Here is a 21,007-nt window from a genome sequence, read left to right as displayed (position 1 = left end):
AATTTCTTAACTAACTTTTATTATTAAATAAGTCATTAAGAAACCCAAATGGGGTTATAGGGATAATGATGGTCTTAAACCCTCCGAATCTACACAACACTCTCTCTTCTCTTCTCTCTCTCTCTCCGCCTCCATTATCTTCTAAAGACCAAATCTAATCCTCTCTCTCTCTCTCCCTCTCCCCTCGCTTCCACCATTAACAGAGAAGCTCCACAACAAGCTTTTCTCCATTACACCGAGAGAGAGAGGTTTTGAATTCCAGCAGAGGTGGTGAGTGAGTACTCCAGATCGGATCAGGATTCTTCAAAGATGCAGACGACAAACAACGGTCCAGATTCGTCATCAGCCGGAACAACGCCGCCACCGTTGCAGCAGCCGACTCCTCCTCCGCAGCAACAGCACTGGCAAAACCAGCAACAATGGATGGCGGCGATGCAGTACCCAATGGCGATGATGCAGCAGCAGCAGCATATGATGATGTATCCTCACCAATACGCACCGTACAGCCAAGGTCACTATCAGCATCCTCCTCAGTTTCACTACGCTCCTTATCACCAGCAGCAGCACCAGCAGCGTGGTGGATCTGGTGGAGATGATGTGAAGACTCTCTGGGTTGGTGATCTTCTTCATTGGATGGACGAGACTTATCTCCACACATGTTTCTCTCACACCAACGAGGTTATTACCATTCTTCATGAATCTTTTTTTTTGGTTCGGACAACGAAAGTGATAGATGTAACATCCGTTTACAGATCTTGAGATTTTGGAGATAAGTCAATTTAGTAATGATTTTGATTTAAAAAAAAATTAAAACAACTTTGTAGACCTATGTTTATGTAAATTATTTCCTGAAATTTGGGATGTATATGCCAATGTTTCACTTGACTATGTCCAAAACAGGCCATGCATTCCTTGTCATGAACTCAATGTAAAATTTAGAAACTTTTTTGTATGCTTTAGATGTAATAAGTGAACATTGTGTGATTGCGCAGAAGCCAAAAGGTTGACATTTATGGTAATTGGACAAGTACGTTGACTTTAAAAAGAACAACATTTAAAGTTCATTTTCGTAGGGCAATAAAAGTACATTTGCCACCTTTTAACATGTCACGAGACCGTTTCTCAATTGGTCGTCCTTTTCATTAATCAGACCAGTGTTCTGTTTAGCTATTAAAGTTGTTTTTTTTTCTCTTTCCTTTTTTAGCTTATGGTTTCTTGTTTTGTTATTAATGCAGGTATCTTCTGTTAAAGTGATAAGAAACAAGCAAACTAATCAGTCAGAAGGGTACGGTTTTGTGGAGTTTCTTTCGCGTTCGGCAGCTGAGGAAGTCCTTCAGAGCTACAGCGGTGTAACCATGCCCAACGCAGACCAACCCTTCCGTCTAAACTGGGCGTCTTTCAGCACTGGTGAAAAGAGAGCCTCAGAAAACGGTGGTCCTGACCTGTCGATATTCGTGGGAGACTTGGCTCCAGACGTGACTGATGCTCTACTGCTCGAGACTTTTGCTGGGTATCAATCTGTCAAAGGTGCAAAAGTTGTGATCGATTCCAACACTGGGCGTTCCAAAGGTTACGGCTTTGTCAGGTTTGGTGATGAGAGCGAAAGGTCAAGGGCGTTGACTGAGATGAATGGTGCTTTCTGCTCAAGCAGGCAGATGCGTGTTGGTATTGCTACTCCTAAAAGAGCATCTGCTTATGGCCAACAAAATGGTTCACAAGGTAAGTGATGGTTTAATCTTTATGACTAAAATGTTTTCTCTCTGTTTTGTGTTTTTTTTTTACAATTTTTAGTTATTTGTATTAAGCATTTACTTGAGTAGTAAGTTGTCTTAATGTTTTTAACCTAGCATTTGAAGTGATATGTATATTTTTATAATTAGCTCTGACATTAGCTGGTGGACATGGAGCGAATGGTTCAGTGTCTGATGGAGATTCAAATAACTCAACAGTGAGTTCTCTTAGCTGATTCCTCTGCTAACAACAATACACACCTCACTGCTCATTGTCCTTTTTATCACATTTCAGATATTTGTTGGCGGCATTGATGCTGATGTTACTGAAGAAGACCTCATGCAGCCTTTCTCCCAGTTTGGGGAGGTTGTTTCGGTGAAGATTCCAGTAGGAAAAGGATGCGGTTTTGTCCAATTTGGTAACAGGTACGAACATGAACTGTGCTTGTCAGCTTGCTCATCTGGTAGCGTGGGACTTTGCAAAGTGATGTGCCACTGGTTTTGACAGGAAGAGTGCTGAAGAAGCCATTGAGAATTTGAACGGGACAGTCATCGGGAAAAACACTGTCCGGCTTTCTTGGGGACGAAGCCCAAACAGACAGGTACATGAAAGCTTAAGTTGGATTAGTGTGTTTTGTCTTAATGGAGCCTTACATGCAGTTTTATTAGTATGGTCTATGTCAAAACTTAGTTTTAGATTACATTGGTGTCTTTGTTTTTCTTGTCTCCATGTGGTGGATAAAGTTGTAGAAATCCTTGAAGCCAAAGTCAATGGTTGACAATGGATAGTAGGTGTATTGTGGGCCATAATGATGTAGTGGAACTAACACATTCCTGTGTTATTTGTTGAATATTTTGATTGACAAATCAAATGCATGCCTCCTTGGCCCACTTGTCATCTCCCTGAACTTTATCTAATCTCTGAAACAGTTGTTGATCGTCCTGTGTTTTTAGGACTTTACAGCTATCCAGATATATAATGAAGCTAGTAGAAAACCACGTCATTATACTGTCTTATATAATATTGTTGTTGTCTTAGTTTCATGTCTTAAGTTGTTGTAATCAATGAACTAATTAACTTAATCTCTAAAATGAATGTCCAATACTTATCAACCCTTTCTGGGAATTTGCATCCATTACTGATTTTCAACTTTGGTAATCTCTTAAAATGACAGTGGAGAGGTGAAGCGGGACACCAGTGGAACGGAGGATACTCAAGAGGACAAGGTTACAGCAACGGATATGCTAATCAAGACTCAAACATGTATGCTACTGCAGCGGCTGCTGTCCCTGGAGCTTCTTGAAAGTGTTGGTTATGTCTCTATCAACAAAAGACCCTCGTGAGTCCTGGACTTAGGGGCATTGGTTTCTAAAACAATCCATTGGAATGTCAGAGGGATCCGATGATTAGTTGTTGGTTCAGGGGTTAGCTCGCAACAACAAAACTAAAAACTTCTAAAGTCCAAAGAGGGTTTAGTATCCTGGATTTGAATTTTGCTTATCTTGCTGTCTCAGTCTCTGCCAACATTTTCTTAAACTTGAATTTCATTCTCAGTTTCTTTTAAGTTTTATTCGTCATGTTGCATTGCTTTGATAGTTATTTTTTCAAGAAATTTATAGTAGAGAGTTAATAGGTTTGTGTACAATAAAGAGAAATTGATTCATTTGGAACAACAGTTAAAACTAAAAGAAGACAAAGACCAATCCTCAGAAAAAGATTCACTAGAGTTTTTGAATAACCGCCACAATGTGATCACTGATCACTCTGAGAGCATCAAGCAAAAGTTTTTCTCAGCTTCTCTAGCCTTCAATCTGCGAGCATCAAGCAATAATTTCATCAAAAGGGTCTATTTTAAAGACTGAGCAATGGTCTGGTTGTAATCATCATATCTCTAAGCACTGTCAAGTATCCAATCTGCCACAGCAAAATCTCAATACTACGTCAAATTATCTATAAGCACTCTTCTTGAGTCTTCTCACACATATCAGTAAGCTTCTTGTCGACACATTCTTTGTGACGTTTACCAAGCTCATGATATTACAGTTACAGAACTTGTTCCCTTGTCTTACCAATACTACAGCAAACACCCACAAAAAGAGATAACAGCTAAGTCTAAGAGGTGAACATGTGTTTTTGAAAAAGACCTAAGATTTGTAGTAAGTCAAAAAGGATTCGTAAAACGTATAAATAAAGCAAAGATGCAAAAAGCTATGCACATCTTGATTTACATCAGTCATGGCTGTCTATAGGGGAGATGAAGAAGCAAGCCAATAAGTTCAAAAGCGCAGCTATCTTGTTTAATAAGAAATCCAGACAGAGCCAACTGAGAAATCATATAGAGATTAAAAGCTAGAGAAGAACAGGAAAAAAAAAGAAGAACCGGTTAGGTTCGGTAATTAATTAATTTGCATCACTCGAACCAATTTGGGTAAGTAAATAAATTAGGGTTAACCGAACCGGTATGGTTTTGTGTTAGTTGGAAAAAGGGAAACATTGTAAGTTAATTCATGTTTAATTACTGATTAGTAGTGAAAAAGGAAATAGTCTAAGTTAATGACTGATTAGCGGATAAGTTAATTACAACAACAAAACCTATATATATATATACCGACCCGATAGATAGAGAGTGCTTACTTGCTAACTTACTTAGCACTCGACTTTGTCTAGTTTCTTCGCTCTGTAATATTGAAAACTAGGGTTTCGTTTTCTTCGACAATGGTGAAAAGAGGAGGAACGAAGAGGAAGGCAGAGATTAAGAAGATTACAGATAAAAGCTCAAAGGCTGTAACTTTCACGAAGAGAAGAGATGGTCTCTTCAGTAAGGCCGCACAGCTCTGTCTTCTCGGCGACGCTCAGATCGCTATCTTAGCAACACCCTCTTCTTCCCATTCCAACGTCTCTTTCTTCTCCTTCGGACACTCCTCGGTGGATTCGGTTGTCTCTGCGTATCTCTCCGGTCAAAGGCCCGCTCCTCCTCCTGTTCCGGAAGACAGCAAAGAGATGCGGGAGGACATCGCTGTTTGCATGGCTCGGAAGGAACTCGGTCTCGGCTACTGGTGGGAGGACGAGGAGCTTCTTGCGAGTAAGAGCCGGGATGAAATCATGGAAGCGATGGAGTCCATGCACATACTGTGGAAGGCTGCCGAGAGGTTGCGTGAGGATGAAGCTATTGATTTTGATCAAAGAGAAGGTTCGCTTGAGAAGATGGAGGACATGAGTAATGATCAAACAACGCTGATCAGTACAGAGGATGATCAGATCATCGCTGTTTGTGACAGTTTCTTCAACAACAACAACAACAACAACGCTGCTTCTTTATCAGCAACTCCTGCTGATGAGGATGATCATCATCATCAGATTGAGGCTGTTTCTGAAAATTATTGCAGCAACAACATGAACGCTCTGTTATCACCTCCGGCTGCTGCTGCAGGAGGAGGATTGAATGATCAAAACCTGCTTGATCTTGATCTAGCTAATCTTGATTTGGATACAATTTTTGAAGGTTTGGCCGACCTTGATGCTGAGTTTGTGGCTTCTCTTCTCATGTGATGATGAGTCAATGATTACTAGGTACTGACTAGTTCGTATGTTATATTTGAGGAGAGTCCGGTTTGATCTTGGATCAGTTTTTCTTTTTAAATCAGATAAGAGAAAACTGATGCAACTCAAACAGGTTCAGCTTCGGTAATGATATAACTGATAAGAGTTTCAGTTGTACTATTTTTTTAGTTCAGTTCAAATATTTGTATTTTTGTAGTCCATAATCATATGATTCTTTCTTTAATAAAATCTTTCTTTAATCAATGGATGACTTTTTTTTACACTTTTCACTGTCGTGTTTGTCTATATTCTTCTGATTATTGTGTTTGGACATATCACATCTTCATCTTCAGTTGCAAAACGTTTCTCATCTTTTCTCTTAGTTATTGATCTCTCTCGTTTCTTCAGTTACAAGAAGTTCAAAATTATAGACCAGCTCAAACAAGCTGAGCAGTGAGCTTTCCATTGTATTACTTAATCTTTACAAAACTGATGCTCTATGAACAAAGGCTGGATCCACTCTTAGCTCATAACCAACTCAAATGAGTACTAAAGATTCTCTGCTACATTTGTCACTAGTCACTACTAAAGCATCAATAATAACAATCTAAACAATTGCAGATTATCTTCACTACACACACTTCAAATTTTAGACAATAAGTTGAGAGGGGCCAGTTGAGTTTGGTGTCTTCTTGAAGATCTTAAACCTATCCCATTTGTACACCAACCGTGAAATTGACTTGGATGCAATCTTATTACTCTATATGTGTTGGATCCCTCAGGTAATTACATGTTCAAGTGCAAACATATAAAACATAGTTTTGCGTCACAGAGTGTTTCCAGAGTTAATAAGAAGCCAATAACAGATAAAGGTCAAAGATCTATGTACCTCAGACAACAACAACAACTTGAATGGAATCACTTGTGCAGTGTTTCAGTTCTAAGCCTTGAATTCACTTGGTGAAAATTATAGACCAGCTCAAACAAGCTGAGAGTGTTTCAGTGTTTCACTGTGGCTTTGAATTCACTTGGTGAAGATATTTTAAAGCTATTATCTAGTGATGATGATGATTCTGGAGTCACTTCTTCTGAGTATATTTTAAAGCCTGCTTGCATCTACAGTATGTAAATTGATTCCCTTACCAAAGATTAGTTCTTTTTTCTTTTTATATTGCTACTTAAGTGGGATACATGCCCTGAATATGAAACAAGTGTTGAAGGCTCCTCATTAGGATCTTCTGAAATGCATGGACATGGCCGAGACATGACATCATTCATTGCGTGCGTTTGTTTGCTTCTTTCATTGAGGAGATTTTGTCATAGGTGGTTCTAACTGAGTTATCGGTTCTAACTAAATGAAACTCATAATGACTCCGAGATGATGGTAAGCTGTTTCTTACCTACATTTGTGACTTGCAATTTTGCAAACAGTATCTATAGCGTCACTGGATTTACATTGTGATTAAGTATCGTGATAAAGCTATAAGCCAATCTACTCATTTGTTCAGGATGATAAAAACTTGACAAGAGGGTTTTGGTGTTTTGTTTGGAGTTCTTTTCTGTATAGATATCATCATGTGTCTGTGTGTATGTGCAAATATTCATTTGAGTCCTTGTAGAGTGTCTGAATCTCTCAAGTGCTCATTGATATCTACTTTTGCTTGTTCTTCAGAATTTCCAGATGAAGTAGACATACATCAGCCGCAAGAAAACGTTTTACAAAAGTACAGGGGTCTCAAATCCTTCAGAACCTCTTCATAGGATACAAACGTAGTTAGGTAACACTGATCTTGATGTGACGCTCACTGCTTTCCCTCTACTGTTGCTAATTTTTATTATTTGTTGGAAAATGCAGGAGTCTCCTACTCAGGCAGGAGTCAGGACTATGTCATATTTTTTGCTTTTGATAATGTCGCTAGAACCCAAAAAGCTTGTTCTTAAGCAAGCCGTGAAATTATATGTGATGATATAATATGCTTTGGTTACAAATCATTCATTAGTATGTGATGATATAATATGTATTTTGTTCTTCTTAACCTCCTATATTTTTATAATGTGTTTATGCTATTTCTTTATAAAGTGTTTATAGTGACTTTATACTATGTGTTTGTTCGTCAAAGATACTCATAAATTTTCAAAGATACCGCTAAAAGGTAAACACATGCATGCGTGGTATCATAATTAAATCTTAGATCCAACGCTTACTTGTACACTTCTAAGCCCTATGCGCATGTACAATATAAACGACCGACGACGAGATGGGCCACTGATTAGTACAGAAAGCATAGCGTATTGTGCCTTTATTCAGAAAAAAAGGTAGAATCAATTGATATATCTTCACGCTACTGGCCACACATACATACGTTCCGTACTCTAGAGGAGACACTATTAACACTTCCATTTCGTAGTAGGAACACCGACTCGATCAGTTTTGTTTTGATGAAAAGTAACTCATGAGTCCTTGTAAAACAATACTAGATCTTGACCTACACAACCTTGCTGCTGGTAATTATTTCAACTTTTATAAACATGCATACATATTTGTTTTACATGATTAGTGATATAAAATTTTATAGTTTACATGCAGTAATTTGATTTATTTTAATTATCGGTGGTATTTTTCTTATTAAATTTAACTTATATTTACGGAAAATGACACTTAATTTAATATTAACTTAGATATTTCATTGAGGGTATACTTGTATTTTAAATTATGGTCATACATCTATGTTAACCTATATGTAGGTTTTGGCTATACATACATGTTATATCGAATTATTTGTATGATTTAAATATTTGACTCAATAACCTATACTACATAAAACTGTTGTTTTATTTAAATTATTGAACCAAAAATGGGAGTGTATCGTCTTTGTCATTTTAAATCTGCATTTTTCTACATTATTTTTGTTTTATTGAGGTTTATTATGTTGTCTATTGGTTATCTAGATTTTAATATTTTGGTTGTATTACTTCATAACTCTTGGATTATTTTTGCAATCTTTCATCTATGATACATCACGTTATACAATTAAAATTTATACATGCCATTACATTTTATGATGAACTGATTGAAAATAAATATATTCATATGAAACATTTTTTTTAATCATTTCTCAGCCATTTAAGTTAATGACATAAATTAGTACAATACATATTGCATTTTAAAAACTGCACAAGATAAAATAGTACAAAATAATGGCATTAATGAATAATATATAAACTTAATCTATTTAGAAATAAGATTGATTACATTTATTTTCACAAATTATTCATATGCTCCTATTATTAAAATATAAATTAAACCGATCACTATATTTAATAACACAAATCGATGTACTATCAGAATATCATTTGTAAACCGATTGTTCATATTGATAGCACATTTTTAATCATGTGGTACAAATTTTTAAATTGAAAATCATATCTGTTAGGGATCCAAAATTAAATTGAAAAATATTATATTAAATTAATATCGTAAATTTAATACAAAATTCTACATGATTTTAATTATATTTACAAAATTATTTAGATATTTAAAAGGTTTGTTTCAGTGAAAATGGAATATATATTTTTATTTTAAACAAATATGAAATAAATTAAATATTATAAGGGTTTGTTTTAGTGAAAAACGAAAAATATATTTTTATTTTAAATAGATACGAAATTAATTAAATAATTAAAATAAAAGGTTTGTTTTTAGCAAAAATAATAAATTTATATTGTAAAAAAAGATACGAAAAGATTTTATTCTGATGCAAATCATTCAATTATTTATACAAAAATTCATTTAAACAACTTTTTAAGGGGTAGTCCAAATAAAAAAAATCACATATGAAATAAGTCATGTCTATCTTAATAGATAAGATGATTGAAGAATAAAGAAAAGTGATAGTGGTAGGATTATTATTATAGGCTAATGGATAGATTATTGCATGAAATGATTTATATATGTATTAGTTTAGTGAGACTGAATGATCAAAATCAAATAATTTCGTTCGCATTTTATATATTGCGTTATAAAGCATAATCTTTCAGATTTGATGTGTGACCCGATGAAATAAAAGTAAGAAGGGGCACAAACCAAATACTTGCCATTTTTTATATACTTCATACTTTAGTTTGTTGGAGTAATGTAAATTTGGATTTATACTTAGTTTGTTAAAATGATTACTTACACTTTTAAATAATTGTTAAAAATGGCGAAATTACAAATACTTGAACAATTCTACTATTTGTTACTTGTTAACCACTTACAAATTTTTTGATAATTATTTAACAATTTTCTTCTTTATTTTAGCTGCTTAAATTTTGCACATAAATTTAAGAAAAACTTATTTTGGTAAAACTCGAAGATAAACAAGAAACCCATTTGCTTAAGAACATCTTCATCCATCAATTTTCAGTAATGTAAATGTAGTAAGAAAAGTAATGGGAAAAGTAAAGCATTAAATCAAAAGAAAGAATGTGAAATCGTATACCATCCTAAACGGCGCCACTAGCAATCCCAACACTTTTTGATCTTAAATTCCGATGTTAACTACTCTCAGAATCTCAGACAATTCTTTCAATCTTGCACGTTTTCTCTTTAATAAATGTCAGATAATTAACGCGTCCATTTTCCCATTTTTATTTTTATTATATAAAGTCATTTTCTTCCCCGCCCCCGTAGAATAGCACCAATTCGTTAAACAAACTGAGGCCAAAATAGTAACTTCGTTCATCTAAAAAATCCTTTCTCTCTCTACTCTCTACCTCTCACTTCTTCCTTCACTCATCACTCGACTCCTTTTAAAATCTCTCTGCATTCTTGTCTCCCTCTCTCTCTCTCCTAAGCCTTTCCGCCTTCTCTCTCCTTTCCCCGGCTTCTCTGTTTACTTTTAGGGTTTTTCGATTTGTTCAAAACCAGAGTCCATGGAAATGGAGAAGAAGCAAGGATTTTTCTCAGCGCTCAGAGACGAAGTCATCAGAAGCTTTACTCCTTCTCGCTCCAGGCCACGTTCTCGTTCCGCGAGCCCGTCCCGCTCAAACTCGCACATGAAGGCTCTTCTCTGGGGCAGGAAGAAGCTACTCGCAAGCTCCGGCTGCAGCCGCACCGCCGCCGGAGGATATCACCTAGCTTCGCAGCCGGAGCCGTTAATCGGAAGATCGGAGAGCCTAAGACCTGTAATCGAAGGTCCCGATCCAGATAACGACGAAACTCAAACGGATTCGAAACGAATCGGGTCGGGTCTAGGTCACTGGGTCAAAGGCCAGATGTCACGTGCTCCCTCCGTGGCTTCAACGAGGTCCGACTTAAGGCTCCTCCTCGGTGTACTAGGAGCTCCTCTCGCACCTATTAAAGTCTCTTCCTCCATCAGAGACTCTCCCATCGTTAAGTCTCTCAACATTACTTTCCGGTTTGTTCCGGTTTAGTACTGGATCGATTCCGAATTTTTTTTTAAAAATTAGGATTTGATGATTGGTTTGATTCTTTCAGGAAACTTCAACTGCGCAGTACATTCTGCAACAGTACACGGCGGCTTCAGGCGGCCAGAAGCTACAAAGCTCCGTCAAAAACGCTTATGCTAATGGTAAGGTCAAGATGATAACCTCAGAGCTCGAAACTCCGACGAGAACCGTTCGGAATCGAAACCCGACAAAGCCTGAAACAGGAGGTTTTGTCCTCTGGCAGATGAATCCCGACATGTGGTACGTTGAGCTCTCTGTCGGTAGTAGTAAAGTTCGTGCTGGTTGTAATGGGAAGCTTGTTTGGAGACACACTCCTTGGCTCGGTTCCCACACTGCTAATGGACCAGTCAGGCCACTTCGTCGTGCACTTCAGGTTAAAATCGTAAACTGTAAATGAGCTTTTGTAATGAAACCTTTGTTGATGTTATGTTGAATGATTGATTAGGGACTTGATCCGAGAACTACTGCTGCTATCTTTGCTGAGTCGAAATGTGTGGGAGAGAAGAAAGTGAACGGTGAAGATTGTTTCATTCTGAAGCTGTGTACTGACCCTGGAACACTGAAGGCGAGGAGTGAGGGACCAGCGGAGATTGTGAGACACATTCTTTTCGGTTACTTCAGCCAAAGGACAGGTCTTTTAGTTCAGTTCGAGGATTCTCAGCTGACCCGGATCCAGTCCAACAGTGGTGATGCTGTTTACTGGGAGACCACGATCAACTCGTCTCTGGAGGATTATAGACAAGTGGAAGGGATCATGATTGCTCACTCTGGACGCTCTGTTGTTACTCTTTTTAGATTCGGGGAAGTTGCGATGAGTCACACTAGGACTAAGATGGAGGAAAGATGGACTATTGAAGAGGTTGCTTTCAATGTTCCTGGTCTGTCTCCGGACTGCTTTATCCCACCGGCTGATCTTAGATCTAGTTCTCTACTAACCGAGGCGTGTGAGTACTCGGATCGAGAAGAGAAAGGGAAAAGCTCGATCATGTTGGCAGCTCATAGAGCTAAAGTTGCAGCATTGGAGAAAGGAAACTTAGGCAATGACCACCCGGTATGGCAGATTGATGTCTGAGTAACAAGACCTCACGCCTTGAAATGAAACTTACTAACCCCTTTTGTTTTAGCTGCTCAAAAATTAGGTGTTTGATTAACTACTATTGTTTTCGTTGGATTGTTGTTTGTGTTTGTTATTTTTTTTCTGTCACCTTCAATGTTTTTGAGTAAGGAGGTGATAGGATTGATTGGTCTTTGATTTGCAAAAAAAAAGGGTAGTAGCACGAGAAGGAGAATTGCTGCTTACATGTTGAATTTGATTTCAATGGAAAATTTCACTGTTAAGTTATTTTGTTTAAACCGAACTAAACAGGTACATCTTGTTTGAATTCGAAATCATATTAGGTTGAAATGTTGTTGAGACATGAAATTGATGTGATAGAAAGACATTCTTAATGTATGTATTGTTAACTTTAGTGGTTAGAGATCGAGTTATGTTAGGTACCAAATACCAGTAGAGAAAGTGATAGTTATTAGGAAACATAAATGGGATTTTATGAAAGGAAGTGAAAGATGCTGGTTATTGAGAAAAGGGGTCCGTTCTTCTGCTTTTATAACATAAAAGTAGGCTTTTGGCACAACTGTCTTCTCTTTTCTCCTTAAAGCTTTCTTTTAAAGTTTTTTAAAGTGATTGCATCTTTATAACATATACATGAATGCATAATAACATATACATGAATCATGAATGCATAATAACGACGTCTTTGTGGATACAACATAGCTTAAACGTTTCTGGACTGAGACAAATATAATATTTGCTTTCACCTCATAGCTTGACTAAAATTTGGGATCATGATTTGGAAAAAGTCTTTGATATCCAACAAGACATTATTAAGAGAGACTAGGGGGTTTTCCGGGCTACGCCCGGATTTTTTCCTATAATATTAGTTTAGTTTTCTATTTATATTTTAAAATAGAACAACTATGATATACACTGAAACTTGTTATAGAATTATAAACATAAATGGAAATTTAAAAATATTTGAAATAAATTGTTGTGTTTTATTGAAGTTTTATGTAGGATATTAGTAATATTAATAAAAAGTTAACTAAATTATAAGTTAAGATATATATATATTCTTTATCTTGGTTATTTATTTTTATGTAAAACAATTGTAAAGCTTATAATTAGTACTGTATAAATTTTGATTGGTTTTAAAATTATTAAATTTCATTTTTGTATTTGTCTTTAAAATAAAGTACCACCGACTTGTATACCGGTTCTTTATTTGTTGACTTCTTAGATCTTTTATCTGTGCTACGCGCAGATTGTTTGGTATAGTTAAACTTTTATTTATTTAATTAATTTATATTTATTTTAATACTCTATATCGTAATTGTATAGTGATTTTTTGCCTCTGAACTCTCATACTTAAAGTTAAAGCCACTAAAAGATTTATAATCCTTAATAAATAAATATATTTGTTAGTATATAATTAACAATTAATTAAAAAGAAATTTTATTGATTTATAATTATCATTGTCTAAAAATAATTTATATTATGTTATAAAGTCTTCATATCTTAAATAAATAATTAGATTTGTTAATATATTATCGTAAATTAAAATGATTTTTTATTTGGTAATAATCATTATATAAAAATAATTTATATTGTGTTACCAAAAATAATATTTTACATCATTATTATTTTTTAAAATAAAAGAGATATATCTCTCTATATATATTGTATATAATTTTATATATACATAAGTGTTTTTAATATTCTTACACGATAAAGGACAATTTTATTATAATAAATAACTTTGTGATATGTAAAAAAATTGATATTTATTTTTTATTAAATATTTCAAATGCATGAGTATTTTTAAACTGTATTTTACGTGATAAAAATAATTTTGCTATGATAAAAAAACTCTGTATGGTTGATTTAATATTAAATATTCTGAACATATGAAAATAATTTATTCTAGTGATATTTAAATTGATAATATATTTATTTATATGAAATTATTGTGTTTGCAACCAATGTACCGTTGCAACAAAACTCTTTCTTGAAGTCCTTAAGTATCTTGCTGTAAAATAAACATGAACATGACTCTGAACCAATGTACCGTCGCAACAAAACTCTTTCTTGAGGTCCTTAAGTATATTGCTGTAAATATACTCTTTCTTCAACCCTTGGACTGTTGTCAAGCTTTTCCTACCATTGCGCTGCTGCACACGGATGTGGACGTACTCCTTTGTTCCCGCACCTGAGTCCTCAGCATTCGCATCAGCAAACGGGTCTGCAGGTAATTAAAAAATAAACTGATTAGCTAATGAGAAACATTAACCATAGCCCATGTTCCAAATATAAAAAAACTGTAATCAAAGATTTAAGATAAGTCTTAAATGGACAAATGAGGCAGATAAGCAGAGGTATAAAAACAATTTATATAGTGAAACAAAAAAATACTTTTAAACCATTATATTATAAAATAAAGAGAATATTCAAATTATATTGAAACATTAGAATAGTAAGAATTAAAAAAGCTAAAATCTCAACGTCGATCATTTACGTCGGTCATGCCTTAGACTATCTCCAATGTATTCCTCATTTTTTTGGAAAATGATTGGTTTGGGTTTGTTCGTGAATTTCAATGGGATGGTTGTTGATTTTTGAAAACATCTTTGATGTAGTGTTGAGGTAATCAACGCAGAAGAAGTACCTGATAGCGATTAAAATGATCAGAGAAAAATTGATGAGCTACAGTAGTCATAGTATAAGATACCAAGTGCTTCTTTTGAAAGCTGTAAATCATTAAGCATTCTAATGAATCAAAGTCTAAACAAAGAAGCATATTCTTTGCAAATATTAGACCAAAGCAAGAGTGGAAGTTCAAAATAAAACGACAAATCATAGTCTTGGCTCAATCTGACAACCATAATGCACCGAATGGAATGAGTGCTAGAAGCTTAATTTTCCATGTTTTGCACGCTTAGCCTTATGCGATTTGTCAATGGCACTGCCACTCCAATTTCTCTCATCAGCAATGAATCCACAGCCATTTGAAAATGCACTAACTACATTTGCAGAAGGCCCAACAACTACATCATCGGCAGCAAGTGGGATCTCAAGATGAACTAACGTTTTTAACTTAGCTATCTTAAGCTTTTATTTTACCTCGGCAGATTCCAGCTGTATGTAAGCAAAGATTTGCAGAATTGTCATTGGCTCAGCTTTAGTAACCTCCTCAGCATTAACCAGAGTAGCAATCCCTGGGTTAGAACTGAACCTGAGACAATGTAGAAAACAATAGATTTATCAGGGTCGCTGAAGAAAGAATGAATTCGAATATTACTTGGAATTGACAAACATAACACTGTTGGCTCTATAGTTACTAACCAGCTGAAGTAATCAATAGTCGGCTGGACAACTTTGTCTATGAAGACACGTGAGGATGCCACAGAACTGAGAGCTAAATTCCCTGCTTTTGGTTAACTCATTAAAAAAGACATGTTAGTGACGTGGTTTCACAAATGGCAACATATTGGTAAAGTCATAATTAACACATACGCTTGAACAGCAACGTAATTCTACGTTAGAAATCAACCTGAAATTTATGAGATATAAGCAATCAAAGTCAACAAAACGCTTTTTAAAACATATCAAGCAAGCATTGATATAGAGGTTGCGTGGAGAGAAAACTAAATCAATGTTAGACACTAACCTGAACTTGATGAGCTTTTAGTAATAAAAGTCTAATTTACAATGGTCACTCACTAACATAAGAACATCGATGCAGTGATTTCTTGAAGAGGACACTATTTGGCACAAGTATGTTTATTTCAAGTTCGAGATCATGAGTGAAAGCAAAATATCTAAAATAAATATCTTTAATATCCACACTACTGCCTATGCATTTTCAAAATACATCAGGTAGGTAAATAAGGATAACAGTACCAACAGATGACAAACAGCTTCGCAAAACAGTAAACGTGAGGATTAGCAGTGTTGGGTATCCTTAAGGAAGAAATAGTTACCTGCAAGGCGTTTTGTGTTCACCGTCGTGACTAAAAGCACGGTGGGATTGTTTTCACTGGGTGTGAACTACTTATAGAAATCTTTTGCAGCCTGGTGCCAAAGGTAAATCTTAACAGGTCCCCTGCAAAAAAAAAAAAAAAAAAATTAATAGAGGTTAAGTTATATTGGTTTGTGCGGCAAGAGAGTAAGCTTTGCACTAAAGAGAGAAGTCTTCATTCTATTAACAGGAAACACTTACCCTTTTGACTGTAAATGAACCAAAAAACGACATGTGATTACTGTAGTGATCACCCCTGAGCTGAGACCCTTGGATATCGTCATGAGAGTGGAACCTAACCTCTTTCCGTCAATAAAAAGGCTGATGTCGTCAAGCACTGAGAGAAAAAAAATTAAGCAAGAAAGTAATTGTTAAACTCTGATCAGTAACTCGATAAATCTCCTTGTTTCTGCTAGCGTAAAAATTCAGAAGGCTGTAAGTTGTTTCTGCTTTGGATGAGGCGAGTATCATGGAGCACGAGCGGAGGAAATGAACCACAATCCCCTAACGGAGTAGATATGTAACCCAAAATTCACGACCTTTTAATCTCATTTTGTATCAAACCCAAAATTCAATGAACTCATACCTGTTCGTCGCATTGGAGGAGCTCCAACCCAATAAAGGTCCTGCCTTTTGTAATGTTTCTTGACTCCCAGAAATGGATTAACCGAAAACGGAGCTCAGTTTGGCTGGTAATTGTGAGACGTCGCTAAAGACACAACAACGGGAGGCTAGCCGGTGGAGACGGGAGACTATACTGTGGATTCCATGGAGGTAGCTGTAGCTATAGCTGTAGCTGTGGAGACGGGAGGGGAAGAGATTAGTTCGTTCGTTCCATATTTAAGGTGAGAGCTAAGAACAAAACAATAAAGAAGAGATTAAAAAACGTCATTGATTGATGAAGAAGAGCAAGATGTAACGAAGATTACATAGCAATCATACCGTGAAGACGAAGTGGAATCGTCAATGCTGCTTTCCACACTTCAGATAAAATTAGGGTGGCGAGATTGGATTCGATCTGGGCCGTTTAAGAAACGAAAAGACAGCCCAAACAAAGAACCAGTTATGATCTTCTGTCGACAGGAACAGCACTGACGTGGCCAAATAATAGTTTCTGATTCGTTGATTTATTAATCTGACGTGGACAGCTTTAGACGGGAGTATATATCCCTTTTAGTATAGTATAGATTACAGTGAACATAACCGTTAACAAACACAAACATGTGGCAGAAAAAACAATCAAATGCCCGACAAAACTGGAAGATCTGTCTAGATTCTATTTACTGGTTTCTATATCATTTAGCTATGGCTCTACGGCAATAAGGGCAATCTCCACAAGCTATAAGCCAAGGGTTTAAGCACGATGAATGGAAACTGTGGGTACATGGCAAGGATATAAGCATGTCACCGTTAGTGAAACTCTCTAAACATATGCTGCAATCTCTCCTCTCGGTTTCAACACCGGCTGAGCTAAAAGTTAGCCGGTGTAAACCATTAATGGCACCTTGTGTGAGACCATGTGGCTTTTTGTTACATTCATAAGACACTTGAACCCCATCTGTGGAATGAAATGAGGATTCCATCTGTACAGACCTGTTGGTAGTCAAAGAAACGCCTCTCAATCTTTGGACAAGTCTTGCCCTTGCGAGAAGAACAGATCCAGGAAGCCTCTCGGATCCATTTAGGTTTCCTAAACTGTTACTTTCACTTTCCAAATACTGTGGAGTGCCTTGAACGTCACGAGCAGGTCTACGTTCCTTGGGACAAAAGAATAAAAAAGGGCTAACTTTAGTTTTTGAATAAACAAATAAGACTACTGAGATTATTACTTCAGAGGAAAACGCTAACCGGAAGGCCAAGATGGTGACAGAAGCGTTGGAGACGCGGCCGGGGAGAATCACAGCCGTCGGAATCGTGACGGTGATTATGATGATGGATTCCGTGACGGCGATGATGATGGTGTCGATACAGAGAAGGGTCTGATTCTAAATCCGGGTCGGATCTGCCCGGACGCGATCTTCGAGTAGAGAAGAGTTCTGATGCGCTCGTCATGCACCGTTCACCTAATGTTCGTTAAATCTCGAAGAAATGCAGAGACACGGCGAAGATAAGGATTAGGGAGAAAGAGAGAAGGGAAGTTGCGAGGAAAAGTAAAAGGAAACTGCAGTGAAAAAGGTTGATATGCACGATGACGTCATCTCACTCGCTGTTGTCGGAAAGACATCTTTTTTGAACATCAAATCCATTGTCGTGTTATAATTACTGTGCTAGGAAGCCCGAAGGTTTGGGCCTATACAAAGGAAGCCCAATAGTTAGGGCTTATTTGCTAGAACAACTAAAACTGAGGGGCCTTAAAAGATATAAAAAATTGATTAAAAATAACAAGTTGAGCTTATGCATTTGCATTCACCCTCGTGACTTCCCGTAAGTCTTCAAAAATATAATGTGTTGAAGTCTTCTGACGGAATCTTTTCCCATATCATTTTAAATATAATAATTCAAAAATAATCGTACATTTGTTAAACATTACAATGACAAATGAAACCAGTATATTGTTTAACGGTTTGGAGTGGCTGTTATGTTAAGAAATTTTACTCGAAAGGTTTATTTGTTGAATCATAAATTAAGGGGTTTCTATCCGAATGAAACATAAATATGATAAAGTGGAATAAAAAATTCCGGTAAACTATTCTAACAAAAGAAAAAAAAACAGATGAGTAAGTTCTAAACTATTGACGGAATCTACATTATACATAGTGATGGAGAGGAGATTAATGTAGAATTGAATATTAAATAATAAATTAACGGATTTTAAAATTAATAATTCAAAAATAATGATACATTTGTTAAACAGTACAATAACAAATGAAACCAGTGTATTGTTAAACGGTTTGGAGGGTTTATTTGTTGAATCATAAATTAAGAGGTTTCTATCCAAATGAAACATACTCTAGGGGATTTTACATTAAAAATCCTTAAAAGTGTCTATAAAGTTCCTTTATTGTCGTCTTCCTTTCTTTCTCCTCCGGTACATATATTATTTTTTGAAAACTAAAACTAAGATGTTGTCTTTTCCGGGAAATGTTTTATGTTCCTTCTGTTCACACAAACACCACCATGGCACTGCATCTACATGTTAAAGATGGAAGAAGAAGGCGTGAAAAACATGATGAAGTGGAGACCCGCTTGGCCTAAAACAATCGTCAAAGGCGATCACATTTTTGAGTTGATGAAGCAACTTTGCCTGCCTAATCAGTTAAATTTCAAGTCACGAGCTAATCATTGTGTCTCAGACAACTGCGATGGTGACTGGTAACAATTAAGTAATGAGTGAATCATCATGGTATATTATTTGATCCATCATGTGTGTTTTATTTTTTTCTTTTCCAAAAATATTATCATGTAGTTGTGTGTTTGTATCAAAATAAGAATGCTTACTTGTGGTGTAAGTTTTTATTATTATGTGATTGTGTTGTGATTTTAGTTTGTAATTGTTGTTATTTTACCCAGAAAAAACTATTGTTTTGTTAATATCTATGGAAGTATGTAATATAACTTTCTTCAAATAATATATGTGAGGTCGAATATAGATTTATAAGGTTTTTTTGAATTCCTCAAATTATATCCTAGTCATCAACATTCAAAAATTTTAATATTTATTATTAGAAATTATTTAGTTTTATAAATACGGAGCAAACGAAATGCTCATAACATAAATATGATCAAGTGAGATAAAATAAAATTCCAGTGAACTGTTCTGAGAAAAAAAAAACAGATTAGCAAGTTCTAAACTATAGATTGAATCTACATTATTCATAGTGATGGAGAAGAGATTAGTGTAAAATTGAAAATTAAGATAATTAATAAATGAATTTTAATTATAATAATTCAAAAGTAATAGTACATTTGTTAAACAGTACAATAACAAATGAAACTAGTGTATTGTTAAACTATTTGGACGAGCTGTTATGTTAAAAACATTTATTTGGATAGTTTATTTGTTAAATCATAAATTAGGGGGTTTCTATCCAAATGAAATACTCTAGAGCTTTTACATTATAAATCCTAAACAATGTCTATAAAATTCATTTATTGTCGTCTTCCTTTCCTTTTCCTCCGGTACATATATTATTTTTCTAAAAACTAAAACTAAAGATGTTGTCTTTTATGGGACATTTTTCATGTTTCTTCTATTCACACAAAACACCACCATAGCACTGCATCTACATGTTGAAGATGGAAGACGTATGTGTGAAAAACATGACGAAGTCGAGACCCGCTTGGCCTAAAACATTCATCAAATGCGATCACATATTTGAGTTGATGAAGCAACGTAACCTGCCTAAACAGTTAGATTTCATGTCACGAGCTAATCATTGTGGCTCCGACGACTGTGATGGTGACTGGTAACAATTAAGTAACGAGTGAATCATCATAGTCCATTATTTGATTCATCATGTGTGTTTTCCTTTTTTCTTTTCCAAAAATATCATCATGGCGTTATGTGTTTGTATTAAAATAATAATGCACCTTGGATTTTATTATTACGTACTTTTGTTATGATTTTAGTTTGTAATTGTTATTATTTTACCCAGAAACAACTATTGTTTTGTTAATATCTATGACAATATGTAATTTAAATTTTGTCAAATAATTTCTTTGGGGTCAAATATAGATTTATAAGTTTTTTGAATGACTCAAATTATATCATAGTCATCAGCATTCAGAAACTTTAATATTTATTTTTAGAAATTATTTAGTTTTATAAATGCGGACCAAAATAAATGTTCACAACATAAATATGATAAAGTGGAATAAAACAATTCCGGTGAACTATTCTAACAAAATAAAAAAACACAGATGAGTAAGTTCTAAACTATTGATGGAATCTACATTATACATAGTGATGGAGAGGAGATTAATGAAGAATTGAATATTAAAATAATAATTCAAAAATAATAATTCAAAAATAATGATACATTTGTTAAACAGTACAATAACAAATGAAACCAGTGTATTGTAGGCCTGGGCGTTCGGTCCACCGTTCGGTTTCGGTTCGGTTGAATCGGTTGTTCGGACTATCGGTTCATAGAGCACAAGTACCAATCGGTATATTCTATAATGAAGAATGGTTTTGGTTCGGAATCAATCGGTTTCGGATCGGTTCGGTTGAAGTAAACAAAATCCACTACCAACCGATAACACTACG

The 21,007-nt window shown here is 35.4% G+C and overlaps 4 protein-coding genes across 24 annotated transcripts; 3 read left to right on the top strand and 1 right to left on the bottom strand.

The window, feature by feature from the left end:
• The first annotated feature begins 89 nt into the window (after positions 1-89).
• LOC103832915 (polyadenylate-binding protein RBP47A) lies at positions 90-3,347 on the top strand. Its single transcript, XM_009109024.3, has 6 exons — positions 90-678; positions 1,236-1,719; positions 1,881-1,948; positions 2,026-2,156; positions 2,239-2,332; positions 2,906-3,347. Exons 1-6 carry the CDS (start codon positions 310-312, stop codon positions 3,032-3,034), a joined length of 1,275 nt encoding a protein of 424 aa, XP_009107272.1. The 5' UTR covers positions 90-309; the 3' UTR covers positions 3,035-3,347.
• Positions 3,348-3,592: 245 nt separating this feature from the next.
• Positions 3,593-10,708, top strand: LOC103833228 (agamous-like MADS-box protein AGL97). The gene has a single exon (XM_033277819.1). It carries the CDS (start codon positions 4,447-4,449, stop codon positions 5,278-5,280), a length of 834 nt encoding a protein of 277 aa, XP_033133710.1. The 5' UTR covers positions 3,593-4,446; the 3' UTR covers positions 5,281-10,708.
• On the top strand, positions 9,955-12,060 carry LOC103832914. The gene is made up of 3 exons (XM_009109023.3): positions 9,955-10,644; positions 10,751-11,095; positions 11,168-12,060. Exons 1-3 carry the CDS (start codon positions 10,186-10,188, stop codon positions 11,792-11,794), a joined length of 1,431 nt encoding a protein of 476 aa, XP_009107271.1. The 5' UTR covers positions 9,955-10,185; the 3' UTR covers positions 11,795-12,060.
• On the bottom strand, positions 11,869-20,038 carry LOC103832912 (probable E3 ubiquitin-protein ligase RHY1A). 21 transcript variants are annotated; one of them, XM_033277833.1, is made up of 9 exons: positions 17,647-20,038; positions 16,741-17,555; positions 16,385-16,650; positions 16,000-16,135; positions 15,761-15,882; positions 15,123-15,204; positions 14,901-15,012; positions 14,296-14,445; positions 13,708-14,022 (listed from the first exon to the last, which is right to left on the bottom strand). In XM_033277833.1, exons 1-2 carry the CDS (start codon positions 17,848-17,850, stop codon positions 17,094-17,096), a joined length of 666 nt encoding a protein of 221 aa, XP_033133724.1. In that variant the 5' UTR covers positions 17,851-20,038; the 3' UTR covers positions 13,708-14,022; positions 14,296-14,445; positions 14,901-15,012; positions 15,123-15,204; positions 15,761-15,882; positions 16,000-16,135; positions 16,385-16,650; positions 16,741-17,093. The 21 variants fall into 21 exon arrangements, with proteins under 21 accessions (XP_033133727.1, XP_033133724.1, XP_033133718.1 ...); XM_033277834.1 differs by lacking the exon at positions 14,296-14,445 and adding an exon at positions 14,446-14,824 and having other exon boundaries at positions 13,719-14,022; positions 15,294-15,882; XM_009109017.3 differs by lacking the exon at positions 14,296-14,445 and adding an exon at positions 14,446-14,800 and having other exon boundaries at positions 13,719-14,022; positions 15,294-15,882.
• Positions 20,039-21,007: the final 969 nt, after the last annotated feature.

This window comes from Brassica rapa, chromosome A08 (assembly GCF_000309985.2).
Source record: "Brassica rapa cultivar Chiifu-401-42 chromosome A08, CAAS_Brap_v3.01, whole genome shotgun sequence".
NCBI classification, from domain to species: domain Eukaryota; kingdom Viridiplantae; phylum Streptophyta; class Magnoliopsida; order Brassicales; family Brassicaceae; genus Brassica; species Brassica rapa.
Note: the sequence above shows the minus strand (reverse complement) of the source record. Positions and strands in the feature narration are given on the sequence as shown.